The 17,500-nt window shown below is 41.3% G+C and overlaps 1 protein-coding gene across 1 annotated transcript; it reads right to left on the reverse strand.

Moving 5' to 3' along the window:
- Positions 1–6,868: 6,868 nt before the first annotated feature.
- On the reverse strand, positions 6,869–15,716 carry LOC138955386 (E3 ubiquitin-protein ligase TRIM71-like). The gene is made up of 8 exons (XM_070326998.1): positions 15,319–15,716; positions 13,534–13,795; positions 12,580–12,656; positions 11,800–11,943; positions 11,241–11,384; positions 10,424–10,727; positions 9,758–9,993; positions 6,869–7,422 (listed from the first exon to the last, which is right to left on the reverse strand). Exons 1-8 carry the CDS (start codon positions 15,643–15,645, stop codon positions 6,982–6,984), a joined length of 1,935 nt encoding a protein of 644 aa, XP_070183099.1. The 5' UTR covers positions 15,646–15,716; the 3' UTR covers positions 6,869–6,981.
- Positions 15,717–17,500: the final 1,784 nt, after the last annotated feature.

Raw genomic sequence — 17,500 nt, forward strand, 5'->3', positions numbered from 1 at the left:
ACATATTATGTTGCTGTGCATGTAGCTCCTCCATAGAAGGTCGTCATCATGCATTTCTTTTGTTCTTTTTGTGTAAATATATTTCTTGCAATATACCACGATGTGTTAATATTGAGACTGCTAGGTTGTTAGCCAGTTATGTGCACCTTAAACATCTATATTTAATCCTTATTGACCAAAGATCTGTGAGTTAAAATCTATGTCTGTAAACTTCTATTACATTGGTTTTCTTGCTCTGTTATGTAATTATCGATTTTAAATTAACTTAAGGAGATTATATGTACTCTGCTATGCTGACTTGATGTTTCTGTCCCTAGAACTAGAGTATATTTGGGACATAACGTTGGTGTGTGCTAAGTAAGAGATTGCACATACATATTATTCTTCTTCTTCTTCTTGTCGTTCGCTGTTAGATCGTCAGTCCGGACTGCAGGGCGAAACGTGCTGCCATCTCCAAGTCCTCTCTGGGGCCGTATAGCTTCTTTTGTAGCGCTGTCTCCTCTGGCCAGAAGGTGTCCCTCAGAGCACTGTGGTATGGACAAGCCTGCAGGATGTGCTCTGCTGTCTGATTCTTGCCACACGGAGATAGGGGGGAGGGAACTAGCTTCAGCTTTGTGGCCATATGATGGTTTAGTCTGTTATGTCCAATGCGGAGTCTGAGTAGGACGACTTGTTCTTCACGTTGGAGCAGGTGGTAGTCATCTTTCTCCGCTCTGATCTGATGTCTTATATATTTAGTGTGGTTTTTTCTCTATTGATGGTGTTGTTGCTGATGCTTGTTTTATTGTTCAAGAATAATGAGTACACTTATTTCTGTGTTGACAGTTCCTGCTCCCAGCATGATGGAAATGATGACAAACTGCGGAGGTAAATAATGTGGCAAGTCCATTACATTTGCCATCTGAGGAACGCAAGGTGTATCCCCACAAACCACAGATAACAACACCTTCAACAAAGTTCGGCAGAAACAGGATGCAGCCACATTACCAGAAGTTACCTTGAAATCACCCGCTGATACACTTAACATACGTATTAACATTAGCCAACAACGTCCAGGTTTATCAATACCAGGAGGAAACGGCTACATTATCAGAACATTTCGTGAATCTCTCATTTGGTGTACGCACCACGTATCAACATCAGATATTTACATCAACGTTATAGAACAACAGGATACAGTAGGCAACACAAATGAGCAATGCCTTAATTACCACCTGAAGATCACGGCAGACACATAATACAGGCTGACAACATCACTGTGCAGCTGAATATATATGATGTGTTATTGTTGTTATCGTTGAGTATTGGCCACACTAACCACAGCGTCTTCTATCAAGAAGCTAAAATAATGTTTGTGCGATTGTGATTATTGTTAGATCGTTCCTTTATCAACACGTGCGACATACTAGTGAGAGACACTGCAGCCTCCACGGACCTATGGAGACCCTTCGATGGACAGCAGCATGTTGTCACGCTCATAAGAAAAACATAGGAGTCAGTGTAAGGCATTTCTGTAGTGAGACTACAGGGGAAGCTACTTGAAGGGTACCTGTCATGGGTTAGAGAGTACAAACTCGCAGACCATCGGAAACCATCGTCACGGTTACGTAAGAAAAAACTGCCGTTCTCGTTTCTGAGTTAGGCACGTTTCAGCAGAGGCCGCCGCTATCATACATGAACACTTGTTTAGTGTGACAAAAAGTTTAGGGGTTGCTATGCAGTCGTGCTGATTGAAAACGTTGCTGCCAGCTGGTTTAAACAAGATTTTGTTAAAGAAATACAGGGTGGCATGTATATGCGATACAGACATTTGTGACCACACAACAAGCTAAGCGTATATTAAGTGTGGTTATGAATATGTACATCTAGATAGGAAATATTATTTCACGTGATGTCAAGGTCAGAGAATTGCTCATACCCTTATTAGAAATGCTGCCAGCTCTTTCACTCTCGCTTATTACGCTGTCAACTGTTCGAGATAAGCAGTGTGCAACTTATTACTAAAACAGAAATAGGCAAATTGTTCAGAAACAAAACACGTTTTTTTTCTCGTTGAAACATTATAAACTGACATAGTCATGGGCAATTCATCTTATGAGTGTGACGATTTGACAAACCAGTGAGAGACAGCCTCAACGGACCTTTGGAGACCATTCGATGGACAGCAGCATTTGTCAGGATGACGACGAAGAAGAAGACAATCTACAAGTACCAGTGGAATGTAAACTAGTGAGAAATGTGGTCCTTAAGGCCAAAACAAAAAAAGTTGTATGTTTCTGGTAACATGGATACAAACAATAGGGTAGGTAGGTAGGGATTTATTTATGTATTTATTTTTTTGTTGTTGTTGTTGGTCAGGGTAGAAAATAACTATACAGTGACGCAAAGAGACTGGACTTACTATACAAAGAGAAAGACAACACATTACAAAACAAATGAGACAAAAGGGATGCGGGGTTATTCCCCTTGTGTCGTCTGCCGTCTGTTACTTTCGTTTTGACGCTTTTTTTTTGCTTTTTTTTTACAAAAGCAATAAAAAAAAGTCTAGGGTCGGCGGGAAAAAAACAACTAGGTAGGGTCGGCTGACCAGAAACATACAACTTGGTTTTTTTTTGCCTAATAAGTTTGATCCCAGAAAAGGTCTATTTTCCTTCAGTGATGTTTCGTCTGAATCATACATGTATGTGAACATGTTCGTCTTTGGAATATATTCATGTCACACACCACGACGTTTGGAACTTATTCATTTCTGTGTCTTTCCACATAATTATTCATTCAAATATATGTCTTATTTTGTGATGACTTCCACGAGTTGACGAACGCTGTCTTAGATGACAGCAGCAAATGACACCAGTGTGCTTTACAGCTTTTTCTAAGACTAAATAAAATGGCTTGGGGAAAGTAAACAAAGGTATGTAAACACCGTATGCGTGTGTTTGTGTGTGTATGTGTGTGTGCGTTTGTGTGCGTGTGTGTGTGTGTGTGTGTGTGCGTGTGGGTGTACGTTAGTGTGTGTGTGTGTGTGTGTGTGTATGTGCGTGCGTGTATGTGTGTTTGTGCGTGTACGTGTGTGTGTGTGTGTATGTGTGTGTGCGTGTGTGTGTGAGATAGAGAGAAAGTGAGAGAGAGAAAGAGAGAGAGAGAGAGAGAGAGAGAGAGAGAGAGAGAGAGAGAGAGAGAGAGAGAGAGAGAAAGAGAGAGAGAGAGAGAACCCAGAAGAGAAGACGCACGTAAAATGACAACAACTATGACAGAGGTTCGGGAATGATAAATTATTCATCTGTATAACTATACTTTTTAGTTAATGTAAAAGCTTACTCCTTTCTAAAGCCATTCACCGACAAAAAAAGATCAGCTAGCTTCCTTAAAGCTCTCTCACTGTCAAGCCAGGGTGCTACTCTGCATTGTAGGCACGTTGAGCGGTCGTAACATGATAAGAATAACCGTGAGTGCTTCATGTCGTGTACCACAAGGATATACGAAACAAAACAAAAAAGAAGATGAGGCCCGGAAAACACACGAAGTCATGTCGTTACATATGACTTTAATGACCCTAAAAAAGGAACCTCACATAAAAATGGAATGCATACAATTACACAAGTCGCCGCCCTAACGTTGCGAAGAGTACAAAACGTGAGGTTGTAAGTAGATTTGTACAACTACAGGCATATTCTTGAAATTCAGGTTAATCTGTACGAGTAAGAAGGAAGTTGCGACAATGGCAGAGATTGGTTGGTTGGTTGGTTGGTTATGGTTGTTTTATATTGTTTCTACAACCTATATGACTATCCGTCACCGACGTATGTTTGTTTCTTTTTTTTGTCAGGTTTCATGGAAACCCCATACTTAAACTTAGTTTTGCTTAGGTCTATTACACTACAAATGTAGGTGTAGTGGGGCAGGTAGGTAAGTAGATACATTGTATAAGTAGGTAGTCAGGTACTGAGGCTGCATGTCAAAATGTGATAGGTAGATGTGTAACTATTCAGGCACATATATATTAAGTTAGGTAGTTGGGTAAGCGCGCATGTGAAGATGTGTAAACGTACATAGATTGGTAGGCATGTTGTTTTTGTTGTAATGTAAGTTTTTGTTTGTTTGATTGTTTGCTTAACGCCCAGCCGACCACGAAGGGTGATAACAGGGCGGTGCTGCTTTGACATTAAACGTGCGCCACACACAAGACAGAAGTCGCAGCACAGGCTTCATGTCTCACCCAGTCACATTATTCTGACACCGGACCAACCAGTCCTAGCACTAACCCCATAATGCCAGACGCCAGGCGGAGCAGCCACTATATTGCCAATTTTAAAGTCTTAGGTATGACCCGGCCGGGGTTCGAACCCACGACCTCCCGCTCACTGGGCGGACGCCTTACCACTAGGCCACCGTGTTGCGTTTTGCAGGTGTAGTGGGGCAGGTAGGTAAGTATATATACATTGTATAAGTAGGTAGTCAGGTACTGAGGTTGCATGTCAAAAGTTGTAGAGGTAGATGTGTAACTATGCAGGCACGGATATATTAAGTTAGGTAGTTGGGTAAGCGCGCATGTGAAGATAATTATGTATACGTAAATATATAGATATAGGTAATACTATGTTGTTTTAGTTTTTTTTTTTTAAATTGTATTCTCTTTTTGTTAAGTTTTTTTTTCTACATGTATACACTGTACGTTACAGGACATCACCTAAACAAAGGGACAAAACCATACAACAGAAGAACACTTGAACAATTACATCACACATGGGGTGGGAGGATGGGTGGGGGAAGGGGGATGTTCAGGGCTTGGTGGTCGCAGTATCAAAAGGATTTAAGAAAGAAAAAAAACCTAAGGGTTACATCAAAATATGCATATACAGGCGCCAATCCTTGTAAAATTTATCTACTGTATTATTCACAACTGCATTATACTTTTCACAAATAAATCTTTGCTTAAAATTTCTACTAAATGTCTGAAAATGAGGGGTCTTTTTGTTCATTTTGGAAATATATACGTGGTGTTTGGCACAGATTACTAACACATCAAAAGCTTTATCGGTGACTACATTGTTCGCAACTCCAAGAAGAACCAGTTCTTTAGACAGTTTTAAATTGTCACAATGGGTGCAGTTCACCTTTAGCCAATTTACAAATTCTATCCAAAAAGTCTGCACTTTATCACATTCCCAAAACATATAAGGGTTTCTTCATTTCCACCGCAAAAAGTACACATGCACAATGACGTATCCACAATTGTTCGCATAAATAGAAACCGTTCTGTTGCCAAAATTCTGTACAATAATCGGTTCTGGAACCATCTCAGACAAGTATTCTTTGTTGTTTTAAAAACATGTTGAAAAATAGCCTTCTTATCTAACAAACAGTCTAAAGATTCAGACCATTTTTCGATACATTTTGGGACCGTAGCATGTTCAATCAGTTTTTTGTAAATAAGTTGTGTCTTACCTTTACAAATACATTTCCACACAATGGGCTCTGTCATAATAAAATGTTTATCAAATTCTAAGCCGATTTTTCTCTGATATTTTTTAACAGCCTGGATTACACCTTGATACAATACAAAATCTCCTCGCAGAGTTGGATATTTAATTTTAAACGCATTATAGGATAAGTATCCATTTTGTCCCAAAATATGACCAATCTGAGCAATTCCATTGTCAATCCAGTTTTGAATGTACACTGTCTTTTTATCTCTGCGAATATTAACATTATAATGTAAACATTCTGATACAAAATCGTTAAAGGTTGTAGGTTCACATTTTCCATGTAGTTTCATATAATGTTTAAAAACATCAGTCCAAAACGGGTTTTCCATTCTCTGCATCAAAACATTTGCAAATTCTTCTCCTCTCATATTAATTGTTATAACCAATGGGCATGCGTTAAACAATAATCTTGATATTAATCCAGTAAGACCAACAATTCCTTTTAACCAAACAATTTTTAGAGATGACAGAAAACATTTCACGTCAACCATCTTTAATCCTCCATCTTCATAGGGTTGGGTGTTTTAGTTTTAGTTTGGTAGGTTGTAATGTAGGTAGAGGGTGCGTCAGTTATTGTCGTTGCATGGATTTGCATTATATCTTGTAAGCATTAGAACAGCATGTGTGTTATCTTCAGTAACTTCCCTTGACAACGTACTGCATTAAATTCTTTGTTATTTACTTGATTTGCTTTATGCCCCCCCCCCCCCCTTCCTCCTCTAAAAAAGGGTCGGTCGGGTTACCCTAAACCAACATATTTGTTGGGAGGGCTTTAGTGTCGCGGTAACACAGGACACGTTTCACTTGCCCCTCCGGTTTGGGAGGAGCAGGGGTCGGGGTCGAGGGGTGCACGGGGAAGGAAGGGGGGGGGGGGGGGGGTATGATGTTGGTCGGCAAATTCATGAGAGAGATGAAGTGTCGACATGCTTCTTGAATATGCACCTTAATGTTTATATGTCTGTCCATGTCAGATGTTGACCGTCATAGATGCATTTTCATCTTGAATCTACACTCGCAACTTCTTGAAAACTGCCGTCACTCTGACAAACACGTTTTGTTTTGTTATTGTTGATGCTAAGTTGTTGTTGGTGTTGTCGTTGTTGTTGTTGTTGTCGTCCTCTATACACATACTATTACAGTTACATAAAAGGGTACACACTTTCCCATCCCACTCCCGAACTAGCGACCCGCCCCCCCCCCCCCCCCCCCCCCCCCCCCTTATGACCATGCGGTCAACCTGGTTCGACAACTCTGATATCGCCGTCTCCTGTACAACACATGTACCCCATTAACTCTCTTTGAGTGCTCTGTTTTTGTTGTTGTTGTTGTTGTTGGTGTTGTTATGTTGTTGTTGTTGTTGTTGTTGTTGTTGTTGATGTTGTTGTTGTTGTTGTTGTTGTTGTTTTTGTCGGCACCGTTGCTGTCGTTGATTTTGATTTTGTTTGCGTTGTTGTGGTTATGTTTGTTGTTGCTGTGGTTGTAGTCGTCTTTCATTTCACAAATAACAAACAATATGAACCCTCCCATCCCACTCTCCCACCAGCAACTCTCCGCCCTTGGTAACCGCCAAGGCAACAGGTTCGACAACTCTTGCCCCTTCACAGTCGTTACCAAACAGATACCCTCTTAGCTCCCCTTGTGCGTTCAACACATGGACTCTGTTGTTGTTGCTGTCAGCGATCAGAATGTGACCGTAGCGATCGCAACACACTCCACACGGTTGACGTAATTGCTGGTGACCTTCACCCTCTGACCCGTAGCTGCCGAGGAATTTCCCTTCCGGGTCAAAGAGGCGGATGTTGTGCTTGGCAAAGTCGGAGATGATGATGTTACCGTCATTGTTGACGGCGACACAGCGGGGGTTGTTGAAGAGGTTATTGCCACTGTCTGATTTCAGGGTCTGTTTGAGCGTTCCGTCAGGACTGTAGATTCCCACCTACAGAATGAAATAATGCCATGGTGAAATAGGTTTGATGGGTGCCAATTAAGCTACGTCGGCGCTCTGAGCAGTAATCTGCTCACAGTCTAAATGTGATTGTTGAGAAATAAGATTTCGTGAACATAGAGGATGGGGAATAAGATAAAGAGTATAACATAAGTAACTCTCGAGAATACTCCCAAGTGCAAAACAGGGGTTCCCAGGTCTGATTTCACAATAGAAATATCAAGAAGATGAGAACCAGCCAGTTAATAGAGGCCAAGTGTTCTTGTCTCATCCTCTGGACGGATGTCTTGGTGCCTTGTGTCGGTGTGTATATGTTACAGTCAAAACGGGAAATCAGTCATTACGGGTAATGACTAAAAGTTTTAGTCATTTCCGGAAATGACTGATTTGATCAGTCATTACCGGAATTGCCTAAAATCTTTAGGCATTACCCGTAAATGACTAAACTTTGTGAATATTTTTTACCCTTATTGCCTGACTGCTAGTTCATGTTCAGTCATTACTGGTAATGTCTAGAGCATATTTTTAGTCATTTACGGGTAATGACTAAAGATTTTAGGCATTTCCAGTAATGACTGATCAAAACCGTCATTTCCGGAAATGACTAAAAGGCGAGATAACAACACGTACACTCTTGCAACAAAACATGGGATTCTAAAAGGTTCGTATGAAAGGAGTGGGTTTGAACTATGTCCACAAAAACTCCTGGATACGGCAGACCTTAACTGTGACACAATCCTGAGCCTGCGAGAAACAGTTATTCGCGGATCACAGAGTGGTGGGCAGGGTTATATCAAGTGCAACTGTGCAGGAACAAAAAAGTGTCGCACAAACAGGTGCAAGTGCTACAAATCAAAGATAAAATGCAACAGTCGCTGCCACCAAAGCCTGAACTGCCACAACAAATGAAATGTGTGTGTGTGTGTGCGTGTGTGTGTGTGTGTGTGTGTGTGTGTGTGTGTGTGTGTGTGTGTGTGTGTGTGTGTGTGTGCGTGTGTGTGTGTGTGTGTGTGTGTGTGTGTGTCATTTACTTCAATTTTCCATTGATTTATTCTATTTTACTCCAGATTTCTGTTCAATTTATCGAATGTGTATTTGTCATTACAGCGTCAAAGTGTGTGTTCAAGACGGTTTAGTTGCAAGGGGTATTGACAGGGGGAGGGAGAGAGAAAGAGAGAGAGAGAGAGACAGAGACAGAGAGAGAGACAGACAGACAGGCAGAGAGAGAGAGACAAAGAGAGAGAGAGGCACAGACAGAGAGAGACACAGACAAAGACAGAGAGAGAGATAATTCCATTTTCTTTAAATTTCTGTTCATTTTATCTTTTCTTTATTCCAAATTTCTGTTCATTTTATCTAATGTGTATTTGAAATAAAAGATTGACAAATGTTTAACATCAGAGTTGCGAATAGATTGAGAGATTATGCGGTTCGGGGTTTGAGCGCTTTATGGCGAAGGGAGTGCGTTCTATATAGCATTTCTATTGGCCGATCTGAGAAGTACACGCATTTAGTGCGCGTTTTATAGCAATTGGCTTTCGCACACACGGGTGCAACCTTCGTGTCTACCACTCTGTGTGTTTTATAGCCTTTACAACCAAATACATTTAATGTGTTTTTGCTTGATTTTTGAATTATTACTAAGTTTAATATTGACTTATGTTAAATATTGTATGGAAACACAATATCATGCATAATTGGATAAAAATTAGATGATTGTGGGGGAGCAAACTATGAAGACTCACAATTTGTGTAATAATGGGATTCATCTCAGAACACTTAGTTCATGTTCAGTCATTACTGGTAATGTCTGGAGCATATTTTTAGTCATTTACGGGTAATGACTAAAGATTTTAGGCATTTCCAGTAATGACTGATCAAAACCGTCATTTCCGGAAATGACTAAAACTTTTAGTCATTACACGTAATGACTGATTTCCCGTTTTGACTGTAACATATATAATGTTGGCTGGTCGGACAGATATATAGCTCATTATTTTGTTAAACATTTTTGCAGAATACCTTTTATTTAGCTATTCAACATACAATAGTGCAACACGCACTGACGTCACCCATTCAGTTTTCACTCACTCATTTCCTCACTCACAAACTCACACTCTCTCACTAAGACCGCTTTTTTGGGGAGAAAAAAAACGGTGATCAATTGATACAGTATAATTTAATGCGAACCAATGCAAATTAAAAATAGCAGTCACTCATCAGAATTAAAGCTAAACGAAACAAACACTCATGCTGTCAATCAGTCAACAACTATCTGAAGAGTCGAGAAGCAATATAGACAGTTGTCAACAAGAGGTCATCTTACCTTGCGATGTTCAGGGTGACAGACAACAAAGTCTCCGCTCTTGGTGACTGCAATGCCCCAAGGGCTGCTGGGAAGAGGCACGTGATCCGGCATTGGCTTGCCATTGGTGGAGAAAGATTGAATGCACATGCCCTTCTTTCCGTCACCGAGATCCGTGACGTAGATTCGCTTTGATGACGTCACGACCGCACTGATTGGCTGAATAAGTTTTGTGTTCAATGTATGCATCAGTTTTCCTGCCAAAAAACAGGTCGACATGTTGAGAAGCAGAAAGGTTACAGGCATCAGTCTACATACTTATCTACCTTTCATAATTGCTTAAAGTGTTATCTAGTCACTAATCTTCGCTTCTAACTATCTGTGTCAAGCATGAAAAAGCAAACATAAAGCCCGTCTCTGCCTTTCGGTACTAATTCATCCAATCAAGAAAAGCATTTAAAACAGGAAGACATCGACATCAGCTAACATGCATCATGCAGGTATGGGTATGAATGCAAATGCATATCAAGAATAGAAACGGAAAATGATGAATACTAAAAGAAATAGCCGGCTGTAGTGTGTGTTTTTTTCTCCCGCAACGAATACTCCTGCGTGGTTTACATGTACATCATGTACAACAACAATCGCACACATAGGGCATTATATATAGCATGCATAAACACTTACCTGTTCTTCCGTAGACGTACACCTTTTTCCCACAAAAGCTGACCACAACAATCCGGTCATCGGCTGTTGTGTGCAGTCCCGTCATTGACGCCTCTGTCTTGAGTGTTCGGACCACAGTAGCGGGTACAAGGTCCGGGTACACCTCCTTCACGCTTACCCCGAAGTCAATGTCGGGTAGAATATTAGGAGACGATTGTTGGAGAGTTCTGATGACCTTGACTTTGATGCGTTTGTTCAGCAGGAAGTCCTGATGACGTCGGATGACGCGGTAGCGATCCGCGATGACGCGGGACACTTGAATAACCTGAACATATCGGGCAAACGTTGTGTACTTCGCATTGTTTAATTGTTTGATTTATACAATACAACACAACATGTTATATACAGAAAATGCAATTGACAATGGATGCGTTTTCTTTTATTGCAGGAGTTTGTGATATGTTCTTGCCCAATTCCTCTTCATCAAAAGAAGTGTTTGCAGAGATAGTTAACACTCAAACGACCACTACAACTAGAGCATATATCATTATAAGCGCTCGTCTATTAAACGTCTACATTGACGTTTTACTCATGTCTAAGAAGAACATCACACCATCAACAATACACAAATTCAAATAGACAGATGCACATACAAACGGTATACTTTGGTTTAAACAAAATGTATTCCGGATATGCAAGGTGACATGTATAATACGATCTGAACATGTGTTACCACACAACAAGCTAACGGTATTCTTTAAAGCTCAAAGTTCTGCAATCTCATATAACTCAATCAATAACATCATGATAAAGTATGTATCGTTTATTTCCCACCTACCTCGGCATCTGAAGCATAAGCCAGCACGCTGTGTGTGTAGTGTGTAGCGTTTCTAACTTGACGATCCGCTCGTGCCAACCCACTCACGTGCTTAGTGACGTCATCATCTTCACGCTGACGTCGCGCGGCGAGCTGACGTAACACCTGCAACAACAGAAAACAGTGTACAATGTTTGTGATTTTTGCTGAACCCCAACCGAAATAAGACACCGGTACCCAGACCTCTTTCCAACACTCACATCCTTTCCTACCAACCCCCAGCACCAACATGCCCTGCTTCAGTGGACTCCGCCTTTTAAGACCCCCCCCCCCTCCAATTTAAGACTTCGATCGTCCCATTTAAGACCCTGTTTTCTTTCGACTTCTATTCATAACATCTGTAAATGTACCTCCCTGTGGTGTAAGACTCTCTTTGTTAAGACCTGGTGTTCTCAGATTGATTTTTCGAGGTCTTAAATAGGGAGGGGGGGGGGGGGAGTTAATTGTTGTGGTTTGGTAGACAGTACGATGTGTGTAAAGCACAAGCCGACAACGAGATTGTTTGCAAGTGTTACAATACCTTGTCTTTTTCTTTGGTAATTCCGTCGATCAGACGCTGAGCCTCGGTTTCAACGTGTCTCTCTGCGCGTGCGAACTCCTCGTGTAGATTGACGAGATATTGCGAGGATTCCTGCACACTGGCCTTTGTCGATTTCTTGTGCTCCTTTAGCAAAAGAAAAAGACATAAATATGTCATAACAGATTGCATCTACCTTAGAGCTGTGATATATTATATTAGTCTCTTAAAAGGCTAATAGCACACAGTCAGCAGTTTCCTTCTTGTCTCCGATTGCCCGCCTTCCCGTACTTAATCCACCTTCTTCTACACAACTTCAATATAGATCAGCGCAGTATTTTTCCTTGAACTAAATTTTCTACTGCGTGGTACTGAATAAACATAAACATAAATGCATTCAGCAACAATTCATGTCGTGTTGAAATGCAGAATGTATGGTTCTGAAAACTGCCTTGAAAATATACTTTCATATTCCAATCGGGCTATTTACAAACTGTTCTGCTTTTCGTTGTAGATACATCGACAAAAACCAGCTAACCCTTTACGCCCAGAGCGCCCAATACCGCCCACTCAAGCCCCAATATGCAGATCCCCGCAACACCCGCTACACACAATGATAACTATGACACTTTATCTGCTCACAGTTCTACTGACTTCCTTGAGCATTCGTAATGTTGGACAACTCGCAATAGTGACGCTGCTATGATTTGTTGTTCACGTTTAAAATAGACGGAGTAACTATTCATGCTTTGGGAGAGAAGAGCTAACGAAATGAGAACTCACACGAAGCAGACTCATGATGTCCACCAGAGATTCCCGTCTGTGTCGTGCCGCCCTGTCCAGCGGTTCCACCTTGTGGTCTGAAACGTGTATGGTACTTATTAACAACAAGCGGCCCAACAATTAATAATTACTAATTAAGAGTACTTATCAACAACAATTAGGCCCAACAAGCGGCCGACACATTCGATCAAGCCAAGTTCTTGTTACTCATTGTCTGTCTGTGCACAATAAAGACCGCTGGGTCGATATATTTGTGAATGTATTGTTTTGTCAATAACAAACGTTCCAACAACCTACCTTTCTTGCTTGTTGATTGTTAATAGTACTTGTTTAACTGTGCACATGAAAGATGCCCACATGTTTAGGCCAACACAAACAAATAGTCTGTTTACGGTATCCCGACCGACCCTATTTTTTCGCGCGACCATATACTTTTTTTTGGCATTTGGGGAAAAAAGAAAAACAGGCTTTGTTTTTTGGCAAAATAACCTAAAAATAATGTTTTTTTGGGAGAAAAAAAAATATAAAAAAATAAATCCCGACCTACCGACCCTATATTTTTTTTGCATATGTTACCGTAAACAGACTTTTTTTGTGTGCATATGTTACCGTAAACAGACTTTTTTTGTGTGCATATGTTACCGTAAACAGACTTTTTTTTCCACAACGAGTTAAAACCCGCCAGAACTATTTTCGGAATTCGTTTCTTGTCAACGTCGATGTGTAATTTACAACGAATCAACAACGAACAGATAAACTGAAAAAGACTTAAAATCATACGGAGCCTGACATAACACGCTAAAGTTGTGAGCTTCCTAAGTGTCTGCAATTCTGTCTCTTGGCAACAACATGATCGCGATAAATCATAAATGTCCCTTTTTCTCTTCAGGGAAGAGGTGGGAATATCACACACACACACAACCATACATCAACAAACCATTACAGAAACCACACCTTTGTGTTCTTCCAGTTTGCAAGTGACGCAAAGCATGACGTCACAGGTGATGCAGCAGAACATCAGCGGCTGGTCTTCGTGACGTGGACAGTCTGTGTGACGTTTTTGCAGCACTTCTCTGACGTCAGACCTGACGTCAGTGGCCAGATCACCATGAGCTGCTTGCACTGATACCAAGTTGTGGGAGCTGGTTCCCCGCACGCGTGCATGGCGTCTCTTGCAGTCAGCACACATGGGCAGAGAACAGTCCAAACAGTAGCTCTGTTGGGACAGAATAGGAAATAATTACATGGTTCTGTGACTGTACACGTTGTGTCAAAGTATCCACACACTTTTGTTTTTGTCATCTTCGTTTTTATATTTAGTCAAGTTTTGACTAAATATTTTAACATCGAGGGGGAATCGAAACGAGGGTCGTGGTGTATGTGCGTGTGTGTGTGTGTGTGTGTGTGTGTGTGTGTGTGTGTGTGTAGAGCGATTCAGACTAAACTACTGGACCGATCTTTATGAAATTTGACATGAGAGTTCCTGGGTATGAAATCCCCGAACATTTTTTTCATTTTTTTGATAAATGTCTTTGATGACGTCATATCCGGCTTTTCGTGAAAGTTGAGGCGGCACTGTCACGCCCTCATTTTTCAACCAAATTGGTTGAAATTTTGGTCAAGTAATCTTCGACGAAGCCCGGACTTCGGTATTGCATTTCAGCTTGGTGGCTTAAAAATTAATTCATGACTTTGGTCATTAACAATCTGAAAATTGTAAAAAAAAAATAAAAATTTATAAAACGATCCAAATTTACGTTTATCTTATTCTCCATTATTTGCTGATTCCAAAAACATATAAATATGTTATATTCGGATTAAAAACAAGCTCTAAAAATTAAATATATAAAAATTATTATCAAAATTAAATTGTCGAAATCAATTTAAAAACACTTTCATCTTATTTCTTGTCGGTTCCTGATTCCAAAAACATATAGATATGATATGTTTGGATTAAAAACACGCTCAGAAAGTTAAAACAAAGAGAGGTACAGAAAAGCGTGCTATCCTTCTTAGCGCAACTACTACCCCGCTCTTCTTGTCAATTTCACTGCCTTTGCCATGAGCGGTGGACTGACGATGCTACGAGTATACGGTCTTGCTGAAAAATGGCAGCTACTTGACTAAATATTGTATTTTCGCCTTACGCGACTTGTTATATTTAGTCAAGTTTTGACTAAATATTTTAACATCGAGGGGGAATCGAAACGAGGGTCGTGGTGTATGTGCGTGTGTCTGTGTGTGTGTCTGTGTTACGCGACTTGTTTTGTTTTTTTGTTTTGCACGAGTGGGTTGTTACGTGTATGACCGTTTTTATATCGGCATGGAGGCAGCCATACGCCGATTTCTTGGGAAGTATATGCGGAGACTGAAATCGGGCATTTGCCGATTTCGGGGCGGGAAGATGAAGCTTGGTAGCGGCGCTGGCTTAGAAACCAGTTTGTCGCTATCGGCGCGGATTCGAATCCCGGGTTCGGCGATGGATATACTGTCCAAAGTCAACACTGCGCAGACTACCATTGGTGTCCTAACGCCCCTGTGTGCTCTCTTACTCCATTCATTCATCCGTAAGACTACCCCCCCCCCTTCCATTGAACACCCCCCACCTTCCCTACTAGCTGTCTCTTCAAAATTACATCGACTCTATCAATTTTAACTATCATTTATCCAACCAGCCCTCTCCCCATCTATCCAACCATCCATCTACCTACCCATCTACCCATTTGTCCATCGACTCACCTCTACGTGTTTCTTGTCATCGCCGCAAAACTGGCACTCCTGGTCTCCATCAGTGTTGATGACGTCAGCTAGACACTTCATATGACTCGCCATCGTCATCTCCTTCAGTCCTCCAGCAGGGATGACGAAAGCTTCACCACACGTGGGGCATTTGGATTGGCTGCTTGCCTCGTTGCCTTGACAACCATCAAAATGACGCTCGAGACACTCGAGACAGAAGATATCAAGGCAAGGGAGCACTCTGGGCATGCGCAATGACCCCTGACACAAACAGCAAGTTGGTGCGACGTCATCGTCTTCTTGGATTGTTTTGAGTAGTGCTGCCATTGGGTGAAATTCCGTATGGACTGAATGTCAGAAAAGAAAAACACCGGTAAGTATATATGCCTAGGCATAATAGTCATTATGAGTTATTTCTAATATGCTGACTGTTAGCAAATGATAACAAGACATGTCGAGAAAAAAGATATCAAAATGAGCCTTTAGGCGAATTTTGATAGCGTTTTCGAGACATGTCTTGTTATCATTTGCTAACAGTCAGCATATTAGTAATAACGGTTTTATTATCCGTGCGTGGTAACAAACATAATACCCGAAGCGACCCTGCAAGTAAAGTGTCGCCATTTTGGCTTGGTTGGTTACAAGGTAAACAGAGCAAACAAAACAAACATCCAGCACACTTTCAGCTTTCAAGTAATCTTTCCCAAAAAGTTTAATTCACAACGTGTCCCTTCTTTTCTGTGCATAGTATCATAAAAACACTCAACAACAACAAAAAACCAGAACACAGACTCGAAAATGCTAACAAACAGAAAGTCCGAAATTGGAACGGACAGTTCTGGGAAGAGCCATCTCAAATGTTGCACATTTGTGTTGCGCATGCGCAGTTGAATGCGGTTAAATGTCGGTGGAATTGAATGTTGATCGTTGCATGCGAGAGGTCACAGTGATGGAACATTGGCGGATTTGGTCTCGTTGGAGGCATGGCAGGTTCGTATTCCGGATCGAAAAGAGCTGCTACCTCGTCGTTGCTGAGTTCCACGTCCTGTCGGATCGTCTGCTGGCTTGTGACAGTCGCCGATGCAACGAGACGACCCCGTTCGATTCTGCTTCCCGTCGAAGTTTTGGCTGGTTATCCCCGCGAAGTATGACTTGGGAGCAGTGCCAACTGCCTATTCTCTGTGAGCTTGGACGACATAGCAGCTGCCATCTCTAGTTTTTTGGCGGTGGATGCTTTTTGGTACGGTTGCAGGGAGTTAGATCTAACAGTTTTGTGACCGGTGACACTGATGGACTGAAGTTCTTGTCTGCGAGTAGTGTTGCACCCGTCGCTCGCACGCGATGTGGTTTGTGTAGATCTATATATATATCTGCGACAATTGACACAGCTCACTTCTTCATAGTGTGGACGCCCATGTGTCTGTTGTCATACCATGTTTCGTCATCTCCATGGAACGTGTTGACAGAGAATTGCCAAAGATGCTCACACTTTGGATTTAGCAGAGACAGGTACTTGTAGCTGTCCACTGACTGGACAGCTGCTGTCCCCAGTGTGTTTGCCAGTCTCTGGCATGACTCCAGTCACAAGTTCTTCGTCTCCAGCTCTGTGATTCTTGGTAAGTTCATCAAACCGTTTGATTACGTATTGTTTCCCTGTTGTTTGATCCATCTTCACTTCGAAGGTGTCTTTGGTCATTTTTTCAAAGTTTTCCAGGCCCCGTCTAAAAAAATAAAACCGGACATCTAACTGAACCTTGTTCAAAAGGCCAGTGGGGGTGTTGGGAGACATGAATTTTGATGCGTATAGGTTGTTGTTTTTTTTAGATCTTCTTGATTGATGGCAGGTTTGTTTGCCATGTTGCCAAAAGCACACAGGTGTAGTCTGCTACTGACAGCACCAAAAAGAGTTGCTTCCCTTTACTCAGTATTAAACTTACTTGCCATTCTATTTCCCTCCCACCGACAGAATTTGCTTTTTAGCACATTTTACACAGTAAATTGCATGAGAAAAATGTCAAAAAGTGACATTCAGTAGAACAATTCACCCTGATGTTTTTTATATTAATTTTTATTTTGTCGTGGTGATTTTTAATGCGTTATACAAAAAGGGTCCCGCCTTGAACGTTATAACATTTAACAGGTCACCTAGAATCAGTCCTGATTGGTCACATAGCCATAAAGG

This window comes from Littorina saxatilis, unplaced genomic scaffold (assembly GCF_037325665.1).
Source record: "Littorina saxatilis isolate snail1 unplaced genomic scaffold, US_GU_Lsax_2.0 scaffold_1421, whole genome shotgun sequence".
NCBI lineage: Eukaryota > Metazoa > Mollusca > Gastropoda > Littorinimorpha > Littorinidae > Littorina > Littorina saxatilis.

Bases quoted from the DNA above. Each gene is read 5' to 3' on its own strand.
- LOC138955386 (XM_070326998.1), bottom strand. From the start codon at position 15,645: ATGGCAGCACTACTCAAAACAATCCAAGAAGACGATGACGTCGCACCA. The intron at 12,657-13,533 runs GTGTGGTTTCTG...TACACGTTTCAG, and splicing joins CAAACTGGAAGAACACAAAG to ACCACAAGGTGGAACCGCTG. The intron at 7,423-9,757 runs GTAAGATGACCT...TTCATTCTGTAG, and splicing joins GTCACCCTGAACATCGCAAG to GTGGGAATCTACAGTCCTGA.